Source organism: Eulemur rufifrons, chromosome 6, assembly GCF_041146395.1.
Source record: "Eulemur rufifrons isolate Redbay chromosome 6, OSU_ERuf_1, whole genome shotgun sequence".
Lineage (NCBI taxonomy): Eukaryota > Metazoa > Chordata > Mammalia > Primates > Lemuridae > Eulemur > Eulemur rufifrons.
The window spans coordinates 91,269,324-91,289,787 of record NC_090988.1 but is presented as its reverse complement, the minus strand read 5'-3'; the positions used below and the strand labels follow the sequence as shown (position 1 = coordinate 91,289,787).

The following is a 20,464-nucleotide window of genomic DNA, read 5'->3' as shown; positions in this document are numbered from 1 at the left end:
TATTTGTGACACCAAATAATGGAATTGGATATGTTAGTTTCCACTAATTAGATAAATTGGGTCAATTTTTACATAGTCATGCAAACATAGCACCTCTGTTTTTCTATTAACAAATTTCCTCATCAGGTGAGAATATTCAACTACCTTTGTAAGCAAATATTGCCATTACGTTTAAGTAACTTGTCTTTATATTTTAGGGATGTGCTTTGGATACTTCTACATCTCTCTGAAAGAATGACATAATGGGAAGTCTGTGTGGAAATATAGAAACTGTAGTCACTTGGATCTATTTCTAGATTCACTGATCATCCACATATCACCATGTGTTCCATGATCACACGTGGATGCACAAGGAATCTACAATTACAGTCAGTGAAAGAAGCATTGAGTTTTCCAGAACAAGGACAAGACCCAAGAAGTGAGTGCTTGAGACAATTGACACTGGATATTCATTGAAAATTCCTGTGATACGTTGAAATATACCTAATGTCTCAAATATCATATGTTTTCATTGGAGAAATCTGAATTGGAAAAATTAAACTAGCAAAACACAGAAAATTATCAGAATACAAATTGTATTTCTTTTAATATGTGACCAGATAGGTGCTTACTTCCCATTTTGCCAAATACAAAGAGAAATACATTGCATGTTACCTGTACAAAAATAAACCAATGGATTATAATCTCAGTTTTGGGGATATGATGTTTTACATGATGTTTTAACAGAGCTGTAGAATTATTTTAGATATATTTGAATTAGAGAATTTAAAATTGCATATCATACCAAACATGTTAGATTGTGAAGGAACAAATGCCTATTATGTTCTGGAAGCACGATAGGGTCTTTTATGTATGAAACTAAAAATTATCCCAACATATATGTTAGTATACACACATACATGTATATGTGTGTGTGTTTATGTGTATGTATGAAGAAACCCTTGCTCAGGGAAGTACCTTGTCTACTGTCATTTAAAATGATGTACAAGACTGTAATTTTAAAATACTATGTAGAATATTTTTTCTAACATTGGAATTTATTTTTTAAAATGTCATGTTCTTAAGAAACTATGTTAAATTATTTTTCCTCTAGGGAAGTGATAACTTATTGTTCTAAGTTGAAAGCCTAGTAATACTATCTTTTAGTTTTTAAACTATTAATCTTTGAGGACTTAAACTTCAGAGGATAGTTTATGTACCCTACTTTTACAAGTAAATATTAATAGTTAAATTTTCCAATAGAAGATTTACCCTGGTGAAATCTGTCATTGCTGATTAAAGAGAGGAAAGGCACTAAACCTTACAGAAACTGCGGTGTGGCTAAAAATAGATAATTGGATACAGACTACTTCATACACTTATATTTTTTGACAGTTATGCCTTATCCATCTATAGCTTCAAAACTGACAGAACTCCTGACTTACATAAATGAGACTTGTACCGTGTTCATCACAGCTGGTTTCTAGGGAGAGCTCAAACTCTTCATACACGTGACATCCCCCACTGCCAAATCCCTGTAAAAGGAATCATCATGTTTATGTGGGAAGTTTATTAATTCTGTAATTTTCCTCAGCAGTGAATAACCAGAAATTTGGGGTTTGTATCAATACTTGTCCCACTCTTCTCTGTTCTTTAACTTTGTCCCTAATCATCAGATCTAGAAAATTTAGGAAATCAATGATTTCTTCTTTTGGAATTTTTAAAAGTTTTATTTACTAGGATCTGGTCTGTGATTATTTGTTATGGCTGCCCCGTGAAGCCTCCCGTGTATCCCCAGGCACCCTCAGGAGCTTGGGCTCCCAGTACTTCCTCCCTGAAAGAAATCTTTCTTAAGAAGATTTTGAAAGAACGTTAGTCTCGATTAATTATCACATTGATATTCTTATTACTTGTGAACATTCATGTATTAACTATAATTTCTCTGTTTCCTGATTTGATCATTCATTTCTTTCATTTTCTGCTATGCAGCTTTCCCTCTGGTGAAGGGTCCAACTTTTGCCCTATTATTCTGCATACTTTTGGTCAAAATCCATCCCAGCACAGGTAAAATGACTACACTCCAATAACTGGATAGGTAATTCCTAAGGTATATTATTTCATTTTATGCCCTGAAAGAAATTAATGAATTATGGGTGAACTTTTCATTTTATCTTGGACTATGTCTATAATTCCTTTCGGGGTCACCAAGATCCAGGTGATTTTTTCCGATCCAGTGTTCACAGTGAAGCATTCAAGAACACTAACAGTAGTTGTCATTTATCGAGCCTTTACTAGGGACCAGGAACTGTGCTAAGCACTTTACTTTGTTGCAATACAAAAATAATCCTTAGATGTAAGCACTATGAGTATCCTCATTATACAAACATGACACTGAAGCACAGAGAGGTTTATTAAGTGACTCAAAGTCACATACTAAGTGGCGAGGGGCTTTAGAGTCCATATTATGTATACTGTGCTGTGCTCTCTTTGAAAGGATGTCTTTGATCTTAAACAGGTATACACCCTGTTGAGAAATGTATACTCATTATTTGCTCACTGTAATGATCAAATCCCATTTGACATTGGCTCACATTTTTCAAGGAACAGTGATAATCTGGGGTACTGTTATTTAATTATAAAAAATTAGAAAAATGAAACAAAATTTCAGCAGAGTAGAATGAATTAGTCTGCATTCATACTATAGACAGTTTCAATGGAAAGGGTTCTAGCACTGTTTGGTTAAATTCATTATTGTACAATGAGCAAACTAAGACAGATTTGTGATTACATTTAGAACATTTAGAAAATGACTGAAACCCATGTCTTAATACTTTGAGCTTAGAATTACCATTGACTTCCTTATTTTTAGAATCTGGACACTGAAGTTCTATTTTTGAGCATTCTCAGTGCCTAAACAGCATTAAAAATAAACCCCTGTCCCATTGATCCTTACTTCTCTTTTCAGTGTCTATTTTCTCCTCCCTCACTACCTAGCTCACTCCAAGAGGTTTAAAAAAAAACTACCAGCTATTAATTTGGTGGTTGGTGATAGCCATGAGTTAGTTCAGTTCAGTTCAAAGTTAATTTCTGAATATCAGGATAGTATATGTCAATGTGATAGGAATTGTACTATAGGTAAAGAGTAAATGAAGAGAATTACAGCTTCTGAAAAAGAAGACAATTCAAGTAAGACCAAAAAATAATGTACTAAATAATTTTGTAGTTATTTCATACAGTTGAAAGATCAGTCCCTTGATATTTATTGAGAGATTCATGAAGACAGAATATTCTTTAAGCCATGAAATTTCGAAGGTATGACAGTGGATTATCATAGTATTGAGTGAGAAATTCCAGAAATTCCAGAAGAGGTTTATATGACCCTTTCACCAGTAGGCTTCAAGGAAAATCATCTGAGGTGAAATGGCATTGTTAAAGGAAGGTCCAGTGTGATCTTTAAAAGAGAAACTGAATAGATACTTAGTAAACACGTATTCTGTGTAAACCACTGTTGAAGGTATGATGAAGAAGATGTGCTCCATGACATCGTGGGTGTCATAGTTCTGTTCACCATTTCATTACAGGGGCTGTTCTCCTGAGCTCTGAGCTGTGATACAAGCCTTACAGAAGAGTAAATGGGAGGAAGGAACAATGTGACAGAATTTGTCCTCCTTGGCCTCACTCAGGATCCTGATGGGCAAAAAGCATTATTTGTCATGTTTTTACTCACATATGTTGTGACGATGGTGGGCAACCTGCTCATCGTGGTGACTGTTACCAGCAGCCCCTCCCTGGGGTCCCCAATGTACTTCTTCCTGGCCTCCCTGTCACTCATGGATGCTGCTTATTCCACTATCATTTCACCTAAATTGCTTGCAGACCTACTCTGTAATAAAAAGACTATTTCCTTTCCAGCATGCATGGGCCAGCTCTTTATAGAGCACTTGTTTGGTGGATCTGAGATTTTCCTCCTGGTGGCAATGGCCTATGATCGCTACGTGGCCATCTGTAAGCCTCTGCACTATTTGATCATTATGAATCGACGAGTTTGCGTCCTTCTGTTGGCGGTGGCCTGGGTTGGAGGTTTTGTGCACTCTGGGGTTCAAATTGTCTCTGTGTACAGTCTCCCCTTCTGTGGCCCCAATGTCATTGACCACTTCACCTGCGACATGTACCCGTTATTGGAACTGGCGTGCACTGACACCTACTTTTTAGGTCTGACTGTGGTTGCCAATGGTGGAGCCATGTGCATGGTTGTCTTTACCGTTCTACTCATCTCCTATGGGGTCATTCTAAGGTCCCTTAAAACTTACAGTCAGGAAGGGAGGCGTAAAGCCCTGTCTACCTGTAGCTCCCACATCACCGTGGTTGTCCTCTTTTTTGTTCCCTGTATTTTCATGTATGTTAGACCTGTCTCCAACTTTCCCATTGACAAATACTTGACTGTTTTTTATACAGTCGTCACTGCCATGTTGAATCCTTTAATATATACCTTGAGAAATTCAGACATTAAAAATGCTATGAAAAAACTCTGGTATAAAAAGTTAACTATAGATAGAATAAGAATCTCTTCCCCCTGAACATGTTTATTACCAGTTCTAAGCAACAAACAGTAAATTCTAACCATGGATTTTGTAGTCAATTCAATGGATTCTCTAGAAATGCTTCTCTTCATTTACACAAAGTCAATAGAAAAGTGGATTAAATTACATTTTGAGATTAGAATCAATCAAATCAAAAATTTCTGCAGGATGAATACAAGGCACAGGTATCCTAGTATAAGTAAAAATAAAACTAAACTCATTAAGTTTATACTGAAATGGGAGTTAGAAGAATGTAGTTTATTTTTTTCAAAGGAGAAACAAGCTGTTTTTCAAAATTTACTATCACTCTCATTTAAGAAAAAGCAATTTGGCTAACATATAGAACAAGTTTCTAGGGCCAAAACAGTGGATTTTAAGTTTTAATGCTCATTATTCTATCAGCAAAGCAGCTTTCTGTAGCAGTTCCATACATTTTGTCTTAAGAAAACTTCTGATCCAGTAGGTCAGTGTCTATCCATTTCTAGTTCAGGACATTTGGTTGACAGATACTATTTTGTTTAGAGAAACTATCAGTGGACAAATTTGTTGGCTGGAATGTAGACGGTGCAGAAAACATATTCTAGTTCTTAATTATGATATAGATACTTCACTTTGGTTCAGTTTTGTGAATTTTCTCACTAGCTATCAACTGCATTTTTGCCATTCTTCAGTAAAGCTTCTTATTTTGTCTTCATGATGCTGAAGATATTGGTAAAGACATGTATTAGTTTGCATAAGCAATGTGTTTCCCTAAATGTTAATTTCAATTTAAATACTTACATACTTAAAAATGATTTGTTGCGGTATAAATACTGCTATTTCAATTTTATAATAAAAAAAGTTTTTTATCAAACAGCAGGCATCTTGGAATATCAGAAACCAGGAATAATATACAATTGCTTTCATTGCAATATGGAACATTATCTATGCTTTGTAAAAATTTACAGTTTTAACAAATAAATTTTATTGTGTATATTTAAGGTATACAACATGGTGTTATGGGATACACATAAACAGTAAAAGGTTACTACAGTGAAGTAAATGAACATATCTATCACCTTACATAGTTACCCAATTTTTTGCTTTTGTGAAAAGAGCAGTTAAAATATACTCCTTTAACATAAATTCCAAATATAGTACAATTTTGTTATGTATACTCCTCATGTTCTGCGTTAGTCAGAGGATACAAAGCAGCTGAAGAAGACATCAGGATCAAAGAATCTAGAGATCTAAAGTACAAATTTACCTTACTAAATGAAAACGTATTTTAAAACTAATATTATTTTAACTGGAGCTGGGTTCACATGGGGCCGGCTCGCCTTGCCCACACATCTCTAGCCAGGGCTCTGCCCTGCTTCTGAACTCACACCCAACTTCCCTCACCTCCCCTCTGCTTCCCAGAGCTGGTCACAGACTTGCACTCACACCCTCGCACTCACACCCTCACATGGAGGTTTTGTGGCAGCATCAGACCAAGGCCTGCTGTTGCCCGTGGGACCAGGACCAGGAAACAACTGCATTATTGAAAAGAGAAGGCAAAGGTTTGAGGGCTGATGAAAACCACCTTTCTAAAATGGAAACAGTAAAACTATCCTTAATGGGGCATAGGTGGGCAAGTAATAAAATGTTTTAAAAATAATAAAATAAAATAATAGAATTATTTTATTCATATCTGACAATAGATGGAATTTATTCATAAATTGTGTAGCTTTTTACCTAAAATACTATCAATGTAAGTGAAACTACTTGTGTGTACCTCCCAGATGCTGTTTCTCTGCATTTCCCCAAAGGTAATCTCACCACTAAATTCACCCTTAAACTATATCATTTAGATTTTACTATTGCTTACCTTTATTAAATTTACATTTATGGTACATAATTTTCTGAGTTTTACTTTCATCCACAATGTTAACTTTCTAATATTTGGTCACAATGGTGTATGTTGCCTTAGATGCATCATTTCCCCTGTTTGTATTACACATTGTGTGAATATACAACACGTTATGTAATCACTCAATCAGGGACCATTTGGGTGGTTTACAGTTCTTTATATTGCCCACAGTACTGCTATGGACATCCTGAAAGAAATTCTTTTCTGTTAAGTAGAATGTTTATATGTTCACTTGTACAGATGATTGCAGTTTTCCCTAATGCTGTGTTATAAGTTACACTCCTATCAGCAGGACATAACACGCCCATTACTCTACATCTTCACCAACATTTGATATTGTAACATGTTTGATATTAGTGCTAATAAATGCCAGTAAGATTTTGGCTGATTTTACAAGCTTTGATATGTTATATCCCCATCATTAAGCTCAAATTATTTTTAACTTCTGTTGTTATTTATTTTGCCAATGGGTTCTTTAGAAATTATTTGCTTAATTTTCAAACATACAGAAATTATCTGGCTAATTTTAGGTTTTTATTTGCTAGCTTATATTCTTCACGTTCAGAGACATACTTTATGATTATTAATCTTTGAAATTTGTTGAGAATTGCTTTATGGAACAGCATGTGATTGATTTTGAAAAACATTCCATGTGCGCTTGAGAAGAATGTGTATTTTACAGATGCTAGATGCATTCTTCTCCTGTATCAGTAGGTGACATTTGTGAATGGTGTCATTTAAATCTTAAATGTCTTTATAAATGTTTTGGGGGGCATTGTCTCACCTTTACTGAGAGTTAAGCTAAAAATCGTCTTGTACTGTTGCTGATTTGTCTGTTTCTTTCTTTAGGATAATCTAGCTTTTAATCCTGTCTTGCAGTCTGTTTTTGCCTGATACTGGTAGAGAAACTATTCTTTTGGTTAGAGATTATGTAGGTTATTCTACTATTTTATTTTTACCTTTTTTAGCCTCTTATTTAAGATTTGTTGTGTAAGGCTCTTACCATTGAGCTTTGTTTTATGTAAACAGATGACATTTACTCATTTATTTTTTAAAATATTATTAATCATTGTAATTATTAAGAAGTCAGAAAATAATAGATATTGTCATGGATCCAGTGAAATGGAAATACTTATATGCTGTTAATGATAATGGAAGCTAGTACACCCACTATGGAAAGCAGTATGGAGATTCCTCAGAGAAGTACTAATAAAAGTAGACCTACTATTAGATCCAGCAATCCAATTACTGGATATCTACCCAAAGGTAAAGAAGTCATTTTATAGAAAAGACACCTGGACTAGAATGTTTATTACACACAATTAACATTGGCAAAGATATGGAACAAACATAAGTGAATAAAGAGAATGTGGCATATCCATAACATAGAATTCTACTCAGCTATTGGAAGGAATGGAATAGTGTCTTTCGCAGAAACTTGGGTGGAACTGGAGACCATCATCCTAAGTGAAGTGTCTCAGGAATTAAAAAATAAATACCATATATTCTTGCTTACAAGTTGGAACTAAACGGGATATACATGGTCATAAAGTGGGGTAATGGGCATTGAAAACTAAGAAGGGGGAAGGGATAAAAAGCTCCCTATCATGTACAATGTACACTCTCCTGGTAACAGGTACACTGAAAGCCCTGACTTTAGCATAGGATTCAATTCATCCATGTAACAAAAACACTTGTACTCTGCAAACTTTTTGAAATGCAAAGAAACCATATATTTGGATTTGAATTCACCATCTTCCTATTTGTTTTACATTTATAAATATTGCGTATAGTTCATATTCAATTTTACTTACTCCCATATTTCCTCTTTCTCATAGTCTTCATTCTTGCCTGCATTTCCTTCTTACCACTTCAGAGCTTTTTCCTTTTTCATGAAGATCAGTCTTCAGAGGTCTATAAAGTATCATTTGGCTGTTTATAAAATCTCTAACTATTTTTTTTTAATTTCACCAGGAAAATGCCTGCATTTTTACATTTCCATAAGATTTTAAAATTTATATTTATTTTTATATGCACATGTATTTTCTGTCAGCGCTGTAAAGATCTATTTACTTCATCTTCTGGTTTTCTCCACTTCTTTTTGAGAAATAGGTTGTCAGTCTTACTGTTAATTTCTTCAATGCACTCTGTCCTCAATCGTCTTTCTTTCTCTTTTAGTCTCACTGTGCTTTACTTTTTCTATTTATCTTTTTAAAATTATTCTTTTTAAAAATTTTTCTTCACAAAACTTTTAACACCCTATGAATTTACAGCTTAAAGTCTTTCAATAGTTTTAGAAAATTTTCAGTTGTATCTTTTCAAATATTTTGGCTACCCTATTCTCTTTCTCTTCTCTTTTTGGAGTTGTAATTACATTAAATATATGTGAGAGTTTTGCACTGTGTCATGCATACCTATTTTATACTATTTTCTGCATTTACTTTATTGCTCTCAACATTGGTCTACATATTTTTTTCTAATCTTTCTCCTAATTTACTAATCCTCTACTTATCAGTATCTGATATACTGTTAAAGCCAATCATTGAGTTTTTAATTTCAGTTGTTATATATTTTATTATAGTTTTCTTATTTGTCTGTGTTGTGTTTTAATTTTTGTACATAGTAAGCTTATTTTAAAATGCTTGTTTTTTTTTATCATTCAATCATCTATGTCTATTTTTATTGCTCATGACTTTCAATCAGGCCTTTTATTCTCCCATATTTTATTATTTTTAAGTGCTAGATTTTATATATAAAATGCTGTCACATGACTCAAGACGTTTTACAATGTTTCCTTATTTAAGAGAGGATTTTCCGTGTTTCTAGCTGACAACTAGGATTGCAGATGTGAAGATCCCAGATAACATTAATTCAATGAAGAAATTAGATGATTGAAGCTGGGCTTGATTTCCTTGGAGGACCACTCTGTGGTCTATTCTTCCCCACTCCAAGAGTAATGCCCTCAAATGGTCTCAGATGAAAGCTCAGCTATTGAAAAAGGACTCTTCTCCTTGATAAACCTTGAATTTCACTTGTCCCTCAGGGTAAAGCATTTATAGAAAGGTCCTCCCAGCTTTGCAGGCTTTCCTTTTTGAGTTTTAGAATTACCCTATACTTTTAGAGAAAAGAGATCCCACATGCAGAGTCTAGCTCTCTGGCTTCCCTTCAAAATATTGGTTCCACAGATCCTTTGTGACTTGCTCATTTTTAAAGTGCTTTCAAGCTCATGCATATTACATTTTTCCAGCTCCCCTGGTCACTTATTTTGGAGATTTGGGGTAAAAAAAAAATATTTTTTCTAGATCTGTATTTGGATTACTAGGTTGCCTATAGAGATTGATTATACAGAATTACGGTGGACTATGGCATATTTTGAGGCAACATGTACATCAGTTAATATTTTCAGTGTATTCTTTATTGGAGTAAATAAATTCAGATTTTTGGTTGTTGTGGACATCATCCATTCTAGCAAACACGTTTGCTTCATAAGCAGAAAACACTAGTAGTTCTTTGAATTCAGCTGGAAGGGACACAGGGAATGATGCCTTATGCATATATTAGCTGTTCCTCTTGGAGTCATAATTTAATCCACAGTGACTTTGATCACATAAGATAGTTCTTCAGAATTAAAATATGTTTGTGCATCTTTTAGCATTTATCAATAAGAGAGGCATAGTGCTTAGATGTGCTCTTTAAATCTCAGATATAATACATAGGATATTTGGGTTTCCTGGATTCAATCCATTTATTATGTAAGTTAAAAACTGCCTATTTTTGGTGGATAAGGACTTTAGTTGGTTCAGATAGGTATTTATGTGACTGTTTATCTAAGACCCTTATGACCCAGGAGATCCAATATTTAACTAAACATATGACAAGATAAAGATACCCAATGGAGCCTATGATATCCATAGTTAAGGAAATAACAGTGAAAGTTCTTAGGTGCTGTTCCTAAGAACTTGGAAAAGAACAGTTTCTTTCTTGTAGAAACAGCTACTAACTTGAAATTAGACTAAAATGAAGGATTGAGTTAATTGTCAAAAGATCACTATGGCTACATCTGACACAGATGTAGACCTTCATCAATGGCTTTTACCTCAACCTAAAACTGCAGAACTAACATTACCTATCTTTCCAAGATTTAAAATATCAACTTAGATCCAGGGCTCTCTGTCTCTGAGCTTCACGGCTTCTTGGGCAGAGACTTTCTAACAGAGTAAAACTCTCCTTTACTGGGAACATGGTTGGGGAAGGGAACTTGGGCTGCTTCCCCTTTCATTCTGCTTTAAATATGACTTGCCTAACCTAAATATTTCATAATGTGAAACTCATAATTTATTATTCAATTTACTTTAGAATTTTTCTTTTCATATTACAGGCTTTTCACATTCCTTGGCATGCAGCTCCATTTTCTTGGCAAGACCCAAGTCTTTTTCCTCTAGGGATTGTTCTAGGGAAGAAAACTGTTCAGAGAGATTACTTCATCTGAATTTGTTCCAAATATTCTAATTAACTCATGTGTAATGACCTTACAGTCTCTTTCATTTAAAAGACTGATGATTTGAAAAGTCATAAACTGTGTCTGCACATATAAATGGAAAAATTATTACCCTGATAAAATAACCCAAGAGATTTCTGAAACTCAATTTTTATCCAAAACTGGAGTATATGTTCAGTTACTATCTATTCCCATTCCTGTGATGTTTTCTTGTTATGTACTTCATTACTTGTATAAACTTGTAGAAGGTTTATATTTCCTGGGATGATATTGGGAAGATAGAGGAAGATATTTTTTATTAGGAAAGCAGTGGTCATGGAGGTATACTATTTGAAGGACTGAAAAACTAAAGATTTTTTTCTTCTATCTGTGAGAAAGTTCTGTTATTGGCTTTTCCAAGAAGTTAGATCCCAGCATTTTCCTTGTTAGGTACAGAAGTTAGTAGCTAAGCAGATGAATGTTATAATCAATGCTCCATCAAAGTAAAGTGCTTTTTTGGTTGTTTCATCATAATTGAGAAGAGAAAAATTCAGTAAATAAATTTAGTTTTATAAATTTGTTGTTTATTTTTGCCACCAAATAATGGAGTTGGCCATGTTAATTTCCACTAATTAGGTCAAGTAGGTCAATTTTTACATAGTCATAAAACATAGCATCTCTGTTTTTCTATTAACAAATTTTTCATCAGGTGAGAATATTCAACTACCTTTTTACAGTAAATATTGGCATTATGTTTAAGTAACTTGTCTTTATATTTTAGGTATGTGCTTTGGATACTTCTACATCTCTCTGAAAGAATATGATAATAGGAAGCTTACGTAGATGTGGAAACTGTAGCCACTTGGATCCATTTCTAGATTCACTGATCATCTTCATATCACCATGTGTTTCATGATCACACATGGATGCATGAGGTATCCACCATTACAGTCAGTGAAAGAAGCATTGATTTTTCCAGAACTAGGACAAGCCCCAAGAAGTGAGTTTTTGAAACAACTGAAATGAGATACTCATTGAAAATTCCTGTGATGTGTTGAAATATACCTAATGTCTTAAATATCATATGTTTTCATTTGATAAATCTGAATTAGAAAAATTAATCTAGCAAAACAGAAATTAATCCGCATATGCAAAGTGTATTTGGTTTTAATATACAGCCTGATAGGTGTTTTATTTCCCTGTTTGTCGAATAAAAAGAGAAAAACATTGAATATTATGTGTATAGCATATAAACCAATGGATTATAATGTCAGTTTTTGGGATATGATATTTTACATGATGTATTGACAAAGCTGTAGAATTATTTCAGATATATTTGAATTGGAGAATTTAAAATTGCATATCTTACCAAACTTGTTATAGTGTAACAGAACAAATGTATAGTATATTCTGGAGGCAAGATATGGGCTTTAATGTAGGAATCTAAAAATTATCACAGAATCTGTTAGTGTGTGTGTGTGTGTGTGTGTGTGTTTGTGTGTATAAAGAAACTCTTGCTCAGGGAAGTTCCTTGTCTACTGTCATTTAGAAAGATGTACAAGGCTGTAATTTTAAAATACTATAGAGAGTATTTTTCCTAAATGGGAATTTAACTTTCAAAATGTCATGTTCTTAAGAAACTATGTTAAATTATTTTTCCTCTAGGGATGTGTTAACTTACTGTTTTAAGTTGAAAGCCTAGTAATACTATTGTTTGGTTTTTAAAGTATTAGATCTTTGATAACTTCCACTTTAGAGGATAGATTATGTGCCCTATTTTAATAAGTAAATATTAATAGTTAAATTGCCCACTAGAAGATTTACCCTGGTTTAATCTGTCATTGCTGTTTAAAGAAAGGAAAGGCACTAAACCTTGCAGAAAGTACAGTGTGGATAAAAAGGAGAATTGGATACAGACTACCTTATACAGTTATGTTTCTTGACAGTTATGCCTTTAGCAGTCTATAGCTTCAAAATTGACAGAACTCCTGAATTATGTCAATGAGATGTATAGGATGTTCATTGGTACTGGTTTCTAGAGAGATCTCGAACACTTCATTCAGAGGATGTCCCCCAATGTCAAATGCCTGTAAATGGAATCATATTGTCTTCATGGGAGGTTTATTAATTTTGTAATTTTCCTCAGCAGTAAATAACCAGAAATTTGGGGTTTGTATCTATACTTCTCCCATTATTCTCTGTTCTGTAACTGTGTCCTTAACCATCAGATCTAGAAAATTTAGGAAATCAAAGAATTTTTCTTCCTGAATTTTTAAAGGTTTACTTTACAAGGATCTGGTCTGTGTTTATTTGTTATGGCTGCCCCATGAAGCCTCCTATGTATCCCCAGGGACTCTCAGGAGATTGGGCTCCCAGTACTTCCTCATGAAATAAATCTTTCGGAAAAAGATTTTTAAAAGAATAATAGCCTCACTTAATTATCACATTAATATTCTTATTACTTATGGACATTCATTTATTAACTATAATTTTTCAGTTCCTGACTTGATCCTTCCTTTCTTTCATTTTATACCATGCAGCTTTCCCTCTGGTGATGGGTCCAACTTTCCCCCTACTATTCTGCATGCTTCTCATCAAAGCTCATCCCAGCACAGGTATAATTATTACCCACATATAATTAGGTAGGTAATTCCTAAGATATATAAATTTATTTTATTCCTGGAAAGAAATTAATGAGTTATTGGTGAACTATTCATTTTATCTTGGACTATTTCTATAATTCTTTTCAAGTTAACCAAGATCCAGATGATTTGTTCTTACTGAATGTTCACAGTGACAAATTGAAGAACACTAATAATAGCTCTCACTTATGGAGGCTTTACCAGGTGCCACGCACTTTACTTAGTGGTAATACAACAACAACCCTAAGAGGGTTATCCTCATTCTATGGGTATTCTCCTTCTAAAAACAACGACACTGAAAGAAGCACAGTGAGGTTTATTACGCTGCTCAAAGTTACACAATAAGTGGTGATGCTGGGATTGTGGCAGAGGCAGGGTGGCTCCAGAGTCCACATTATTCACTACTGTGCTGTGCTCTCTCTCCAAAAATGTCTTGTACCTTAAATAGGTACGCTCTGATGAGAAATTTAGAGTCATTATTTGCCCACTGTAATGATCAAATCCCATTTGCCACTTGCTTACATTTTGCAAGGAACAGTGATAATCTGGGAAATTGCTATTTTATTATAAAAAAAAGAAAAATGAAAAAAAAAACCCAGCAGAGTAGAATAAAATAGGGCTGCACTGATAGTATCATAGATAGTTCCAAAATACAGTTCAAAGTCCAGTTTCCTGATATTTAATGAGAGATTCATGAAGATAGAATACCCTTTCAGTCATGAGGTGTCGAAGATATGATAGTGATTACCATAGATTTGGGTGAGATATTTCAGAAGAGGTTATGTTTGGTGCTACACGGATCATATTGTAAAGATACCATACTGCTGCAAATTCAAAGGACTGACTCTATGCCAATTTATTTGTTTAAAGATTATTGTCACCACCAGAGAGTAAGTTTCTTGAGAGCCAGAACCCTTTCCCTGTTCTTTACAGCTGGTATCTGAGACAAGATGTAACATATTTTACATAAGGAGTTAATAAATGTATGAATGTTTGTTAGGCCTTTAACTATTCTTCTCTATAGAATATCCACTAAGACTTAGAGATAAGAAACTTTTGCTTGTAGGAGCAAAATAATAACATCTGAGGAAAATGGAGTTGTTAAAGGAAGGTCTGGATGAGATTTAAAAGAGGAACTCACTGGATACTTATTAAATGTTCATTGTGCGTAAACACTGTAGAAGGTATGATGATGATGTGCTCCATGGCACCATGAGTGTGTTCACAGTCCTGTTCACCATTTCATTACAGGTGCTGTTCTCCTGAGCTCTCAGCTCTGGTAAAGTCTTACAGAAGACTATATGGGAAGGAGTAACAATGTGACAGAATTTGTCCTCCTGGGCCTCACTCAGGATCCTGATGAGCAAAAAGCATTATTTGTCATGTTTTTACTCACATACGTTGTGACAATGGTGGGCAACCTGCTCATCGTGGTGACTGTTATCAGCAGCCCCTCCTTGGGCTCCCCAATGTACTTCTTCCTGGCCTCCTTATCACTCATGGATGCTGCCTATTCCACTGCTATTTCACCCAAATTGCTTGCAGACCTACTCTGTGATAAAAAGACTATTTCCTTCCCAGCATGCATGGTCCAGCTCTTTATAGAACACTTGTTTGGTGGAGCTGAGGTCTTCCTTCTGGTGGCAATGGCCTATGATCGCTACGTGGCCATCTGTAAGCCTCTGCACTATTTGACCATTATGAACCGACGGGTTTGCATCCTTTTGTTGGTGGTGGCCTGGGGTGGTGGATTTGTGCACTCTGTTGTTCAAATTGTCTTTGTGTACAGTCTCCCCTTCTGTGGGCCCAATGTCATCAACCACTTCGGCTGTGACATGTACCCGTTACTGGAACTTGCATGCACTGACACCTACTTTTTAGGTCTGACTGTGGTTGCCAATGGTGGAGCCATCTGCATGGTTGTCTTTGTCCTTCTACTCATCTCCTATGGAGTCATTCTAAGTTCCCTTAAAAGTTACAAACAGGAAGGGAGGGCTAAAGCCCTGTCTACTTGTAGCTCCCACATCACCGTGGTTGTCCTCTTTTTTGTTCCCTGTATTTTCATGTATGTTAGACCTGTCTCCAACTTTCCTAGTGATAAACTCATAACCGTATTTTACACAGTTATCACTCCCATGTTGAATCCTTTAATATATACCTTGAGAAATTCAGAGATGAAAAATGCTATGGAAAAACTCTGGTGTAAAAAGTTAACTATAGATGGAATATGAATGTCTTCCACACTGAACATGTGTATTACCAGGTCTAAGATACAAACAGTAAATTCTAACAGTGGGTTTTGTAGTCAATTCAATGGATTCAGTAGGAATGCTTCTCTTTATTTATATGACATCATCAGAAAAGCAGAATAAATTAGCTTTTGAGATTAGAAACAAATAAAAAAAATTCTGCAAGATAAATAAAAGGCATAGGTATCCTGGTATAAGAAAAATAAAACTAAGCTCACCTTGTAACTTTATTTTTCTTAGTTTATATTGAAATGGAGCCTAGAAGAATGTAGTTTTTTTTTTTTCAAAGGAGAAACAAGCTGTTTTTCAAAAATTTACTATCACTCTCATTTAAGAAAAAGCAATTTAGTTAACATACAGAACAAGTTTCTAGGGCCAAAATAGTGGATTTTAAGTTTTAATGTTCATTATTCTATCAGCAAAGCAGCTTTCTGTAGCATTTCCATACATTTTGCCTTAAGAAAACTTCTGTTCCAATAGGTCAGTGTCTATCCATTTCTAGTTCAGGACATTTGGTTGACAGATAATATTGTGTTTAGAGAAACTATCAGTGGACAATTCTGTTGGCTGGAATGTGGATGGTGAAGAAAACATATTCTAGTTCTTAATTATGATATAGATACTTCACTTTGGTTCATTTTTGTGAATTTTCTCACTAGCTATCAACTGCATTTTTGCCATTCTTCAGTAAAGCTTCTTATTTTGTCTTCATGATGCTGAAGATATTGGTAAAGACATGTGTTAGTATGCATAAGCAATGTGTTTCCCTAAATGTTAATTTCAATTTAAATACTTATACACTTAAAAATGATTTGTTGCAGTATGAATAACTGCTTTTTCAATTTTATAATAAAAAAATTTTTATCAAACAGCAGCCATCTTGGAATATCAGAAACCAGGAAGAATATAAAATTGCTTTCATTTCAATATGGAACATTATCTATGCTTTGTAAAAATTTACATTTTTAATGAACAAAATTTATTTTGTATATTTAAGGTATATAACATGGTGTTATGGGAAACACATAAACGGTAAAAAGGGTTACTACAGTAAAGCAAATGTACTTATCTATCATGTTAGACAGTTACCCATTTTTTTGTTTTTGTGAAAAGAGTAGCTAAAATATACTCCTTTAGCATAAATTCCAAATGCAGTACAATTTTGTTACCTATAGTCCTCATGTTCTACATTAGTCAGAGGATACAAAGTAGGAGAAGAAGACAGGAGGATCAATGAATCTAGAGATCTAAAATACAAATTTACTTTACTAAATGAAAACATATTTTAAAACTCTTATTATTTTAAGTGGAGCTGGGGTGAACATGGGGCCAGCTCACCTTGCCCACACATCTCTAGCCAGGGCTCTGCCCAGCTTCCACATACACACACCCAACTTTCCAGCCTCCCTCTGCTTCCCAGAGCTGGACACAAACTTGCTCTCAGACCCTGACGTGGGTTTTGCGGCAGCCTCAGACAAAGGCCTGCTGTTGCTCATGGGGCCAGGACCAGGAAACAACTGCATTATTAGAAGGGAAGGCAAAGGCTTGAGGGCTGAAGAAAATGACCTTTCCCAAATGGCAGCAATAAAACTTTCCTGAAAGGGGCATAGGTGGGCAACTAATAAATTCTTTTAAAAGAATAAAATAAAATAATGAAATGATTTTTTCATATCTGATAATAGATGGAATTTATTCATAAATTGTGTAGTTTATTACCTGAAATATTATCAATGTAATTGAAAATACTTGTGTGTACCTCCCTGATGCTATTTCTCTGCCTTTCCCCAGAGATAATACCAACACTAAATTTATCCTTAGACTATATCATTTAGATTTTATTATTCCTTACCATTATTAAAATTACATTTATGGTACATAATTTTCTGAATTTTACTTTTATCCACAATGTTAACTTTCTAAAATATGATCACATTGCTGCATGTTGCCTTAGTCTTATTTCCCCTGCTGTGTGTTATTACACGTGTGAATATGTAACCATTCAATCAGTGACCATTTGGATGGTTTCCAGTTTTGTGTATTGCGCACAGTACTGCTATGGACATCCTGAAAGCAATTCTTTTTTATTAAGTAGAATGTTTATATGTTCACTTTTACAGATGGCTGTAGTTTTCCCCTAATGCTGTGTTATAAGTTACATTTCTACCAGCAGGGCGTAACGGTTCTATTACTCTAAATCTTTACTAACACCTGATATGGTGAGATGTTTGATATTTTTGCTAATGTAATGGCTTTAAGACTGTGAGTTCACTGTGGTTTTAATTTATAATCATTACTGCTTTTGATGTTGAGTGTATTCTCATATTGGATCTCCATTTTTTTCCAATCTTCTATGAAATGTGTATTTATGTCTTTTGCTAATTTATCTACTGGTAGTTTCCCATTATTATTAATTCATTGATTCATTGGAGTTCTTTAGCAATCCCGTATACTAAATCTTTCTTGTTTGTATGTATTCTTCATACAATTCTGTGTTTTCTCAGTTTGTGATTTTCCTTCTTTATAATTTTATCATTTTATTTGATGAATAAGAATTTAATTATTTACTTTTATCTTTTTATTCATTAATATTTTAAATAAATAAAATTGTATAGATATATTATGTACAACATTTTGTTTTAAAAATATGTACACATTGAGAGATGGCTAAATCTAGCTATTAAATATATGCATTACCTCACATACTTATCATTTTTTTGTATTGAGAACCCTTAAAATCTACTCTCTTAGCAACTTTCACAAATAAAATACATTGTTAATAACTATAGTTACCATGTTCTTTGTAGATTCTGGATATTAGTCCTTTGTCAGATATACAGTTTGTGAATAATTCCTCCCATCCTCTGTCTTTCCTGTTAACTCTGTTGATTATTTCCTTTTCTGTGCAGAAGTTAATTTAATTAAGTCACATTTTTTTTGTTGTTGTTGTTGCTGTATTTTGCTTTGGGGTGTTAGTCATAAATTATTTAGCTAGGCAAGTGTCTGTAAGAGATTTTCCTACATTTTCTTCTAGAACGTTTATGATTTCATGCCTTACATCTAAGTCTTTGATCCATCTTGAGTTACTTTTTGTATATGGTGGGAGATATGGGTCCTGTTTCATTTTTATGCATATTACTATCCAATTTTTTCAGCATCATTTATTGAATGGGGTGTCTTTTCTCTGTGTATGTTTTTATCTGCTTTGCTCAAGATTGATTGGTTGTAGCTACATGATTTTACTTCTGAGATCTCTGTTCCATTGGTCTATGTCTCTACTTTTGTACCAGTACCATGTTTTGCTTACTAAAGCCTCCTAGTATAATGCAAAGTTAGGTAATGTGATACGTCCAGAGTAGTCGATTTGTTTAAGATTGCTCTGGCTGTTCAGGCTTTCTTGGTTTGAAATGAATCTTACAATTAGTTTTTCTAGATCTCTGAAATAAGATGTTGGTATTCTGATGGGAATTGTGTTGAATCTGTAAATCACTTTGGGCAGTATGGACATTTTAACAATGTTGATTATATCAACCCATGAGGATGGGATGTCTATCCGTTTGTGTCATCTATGATTTCTTTCTTTACCAGTGTTTGTAGTTCTCATTGTAGAGATTTTCCACATCCTTGATTGAGTACATCCCTAAATATTTTATTTTCTTTGTACCTATTACAAATGTTTTGAGTCCCTGATTTGTCTCTCAGCTTGACTCTTATTAGTATATAGAAATGCTACTGATTTGTGTATATTTTTAACCTGAGATTTTGCTGAATTTATTTATCAATTCTAGGAGTCTTTTGGTAGCATCTTTAGGGTTTTATAGATAAAATATCATATCTTCAGCAAACAGGGGTAGTTTGATCTCCTCTTTCCCAATTTGGATGCCCTTCATTTCTTTCTCTTCCCTGATTTCTCTGACTAGGAATTCCAGTACAATGTTAACTATAAGTGGTGACAGTGGGCACCTTTATCGTGTTCTAGTACTTGATGAGAATGATTTCAACATTACCCCATTCAGTATAATGTTGGCTGTGAGTTTTTCATGTATTGCATTTATAATTTTGACAAATACTTCTTCTATGCCTAGTTTGTTAAGGATTTTTATCATGCTGGTTTTTATTAAATGCTTTTTCTGCATGTATTGAGATGATCATGTGGTGTTTGTTTTTGTTTCTGCTTATGTAGTGAATTACATTTATTGATTTGCATATGTTGAACTATCCTTGCTTCCTGGGATGGAACCCACTTGATGATGGCGAATTCTCTTTTTGATGTACTGTTGAATTCAGTTTGCTAGTATTCTGTTGTGGATTTTTGCATCTATATTCATTAGGGATATTGGCTCTTGTTTTGTGTTCGTTGTAGTTGTTGTATCCTTTCCTGGCTTTGGTATCAATGTGACACTGGTTTCATAGAATGAGTTACGAAGGATTCCCTCCTTTTCAATGTTATGGAATGATTTCTTTAGTATAGGTGCTAGTTCTTATTTGTAGGTCTGCTAGAATTCAGTTGTGAGTCTGGTTCAGGGCCTTTTTTCCTTAGAAGATTTGTTTATTACTTCTGATTGTTATCAGTCTATTGAGGATTTCTATTTCTTCCTGATTCAGACTTGGGAGGTTGTGTGTTTCCAGAAATTTATCCTTTTCCTCTA

The 20,464-nt window shown here is 34.2% G+C and overlaps 1 protein-coding gene and 1 pseudogene across 1 annotated transcript; both read left to right on the top strand.

Annotated features, from left to right (window-relative positions):
• The first annotated feature begins 3,611 nt into the window (after positions 1–3,611).
• Positions 3,612–4,556, top strand: LOC138384439 (olfactory receptor 4A5-like). Its single transcript, XM_069469942.1, has one exon. The coding sequence runs from the start codon at positions 3,612–3,614 to the stop codon at positions 4,554–4,556; it is 945 nt and encodes a 314-aa protein (XP_069326043.1).
• Positions 4,557–14,870: 10,314 nt separating this feature from the next.
• Positions 14,871–15,941, top strand: LOC138384940 (olfactory receptor 4A5-like; annotated as a pseudogene).
• Positions 15,942–20,464: the final 4,523 nt, after the last annotated feature.

What these genes read in the sequence shown, in the direction of transcription:
- LOC138384439 (XM_069469942.1), top strand. Translation starts at nt 3,612, where the DNA reads ATGGGAGGAAGGAACAATGTGACAGAATTTGTCCTCCTTGGCCTCACT.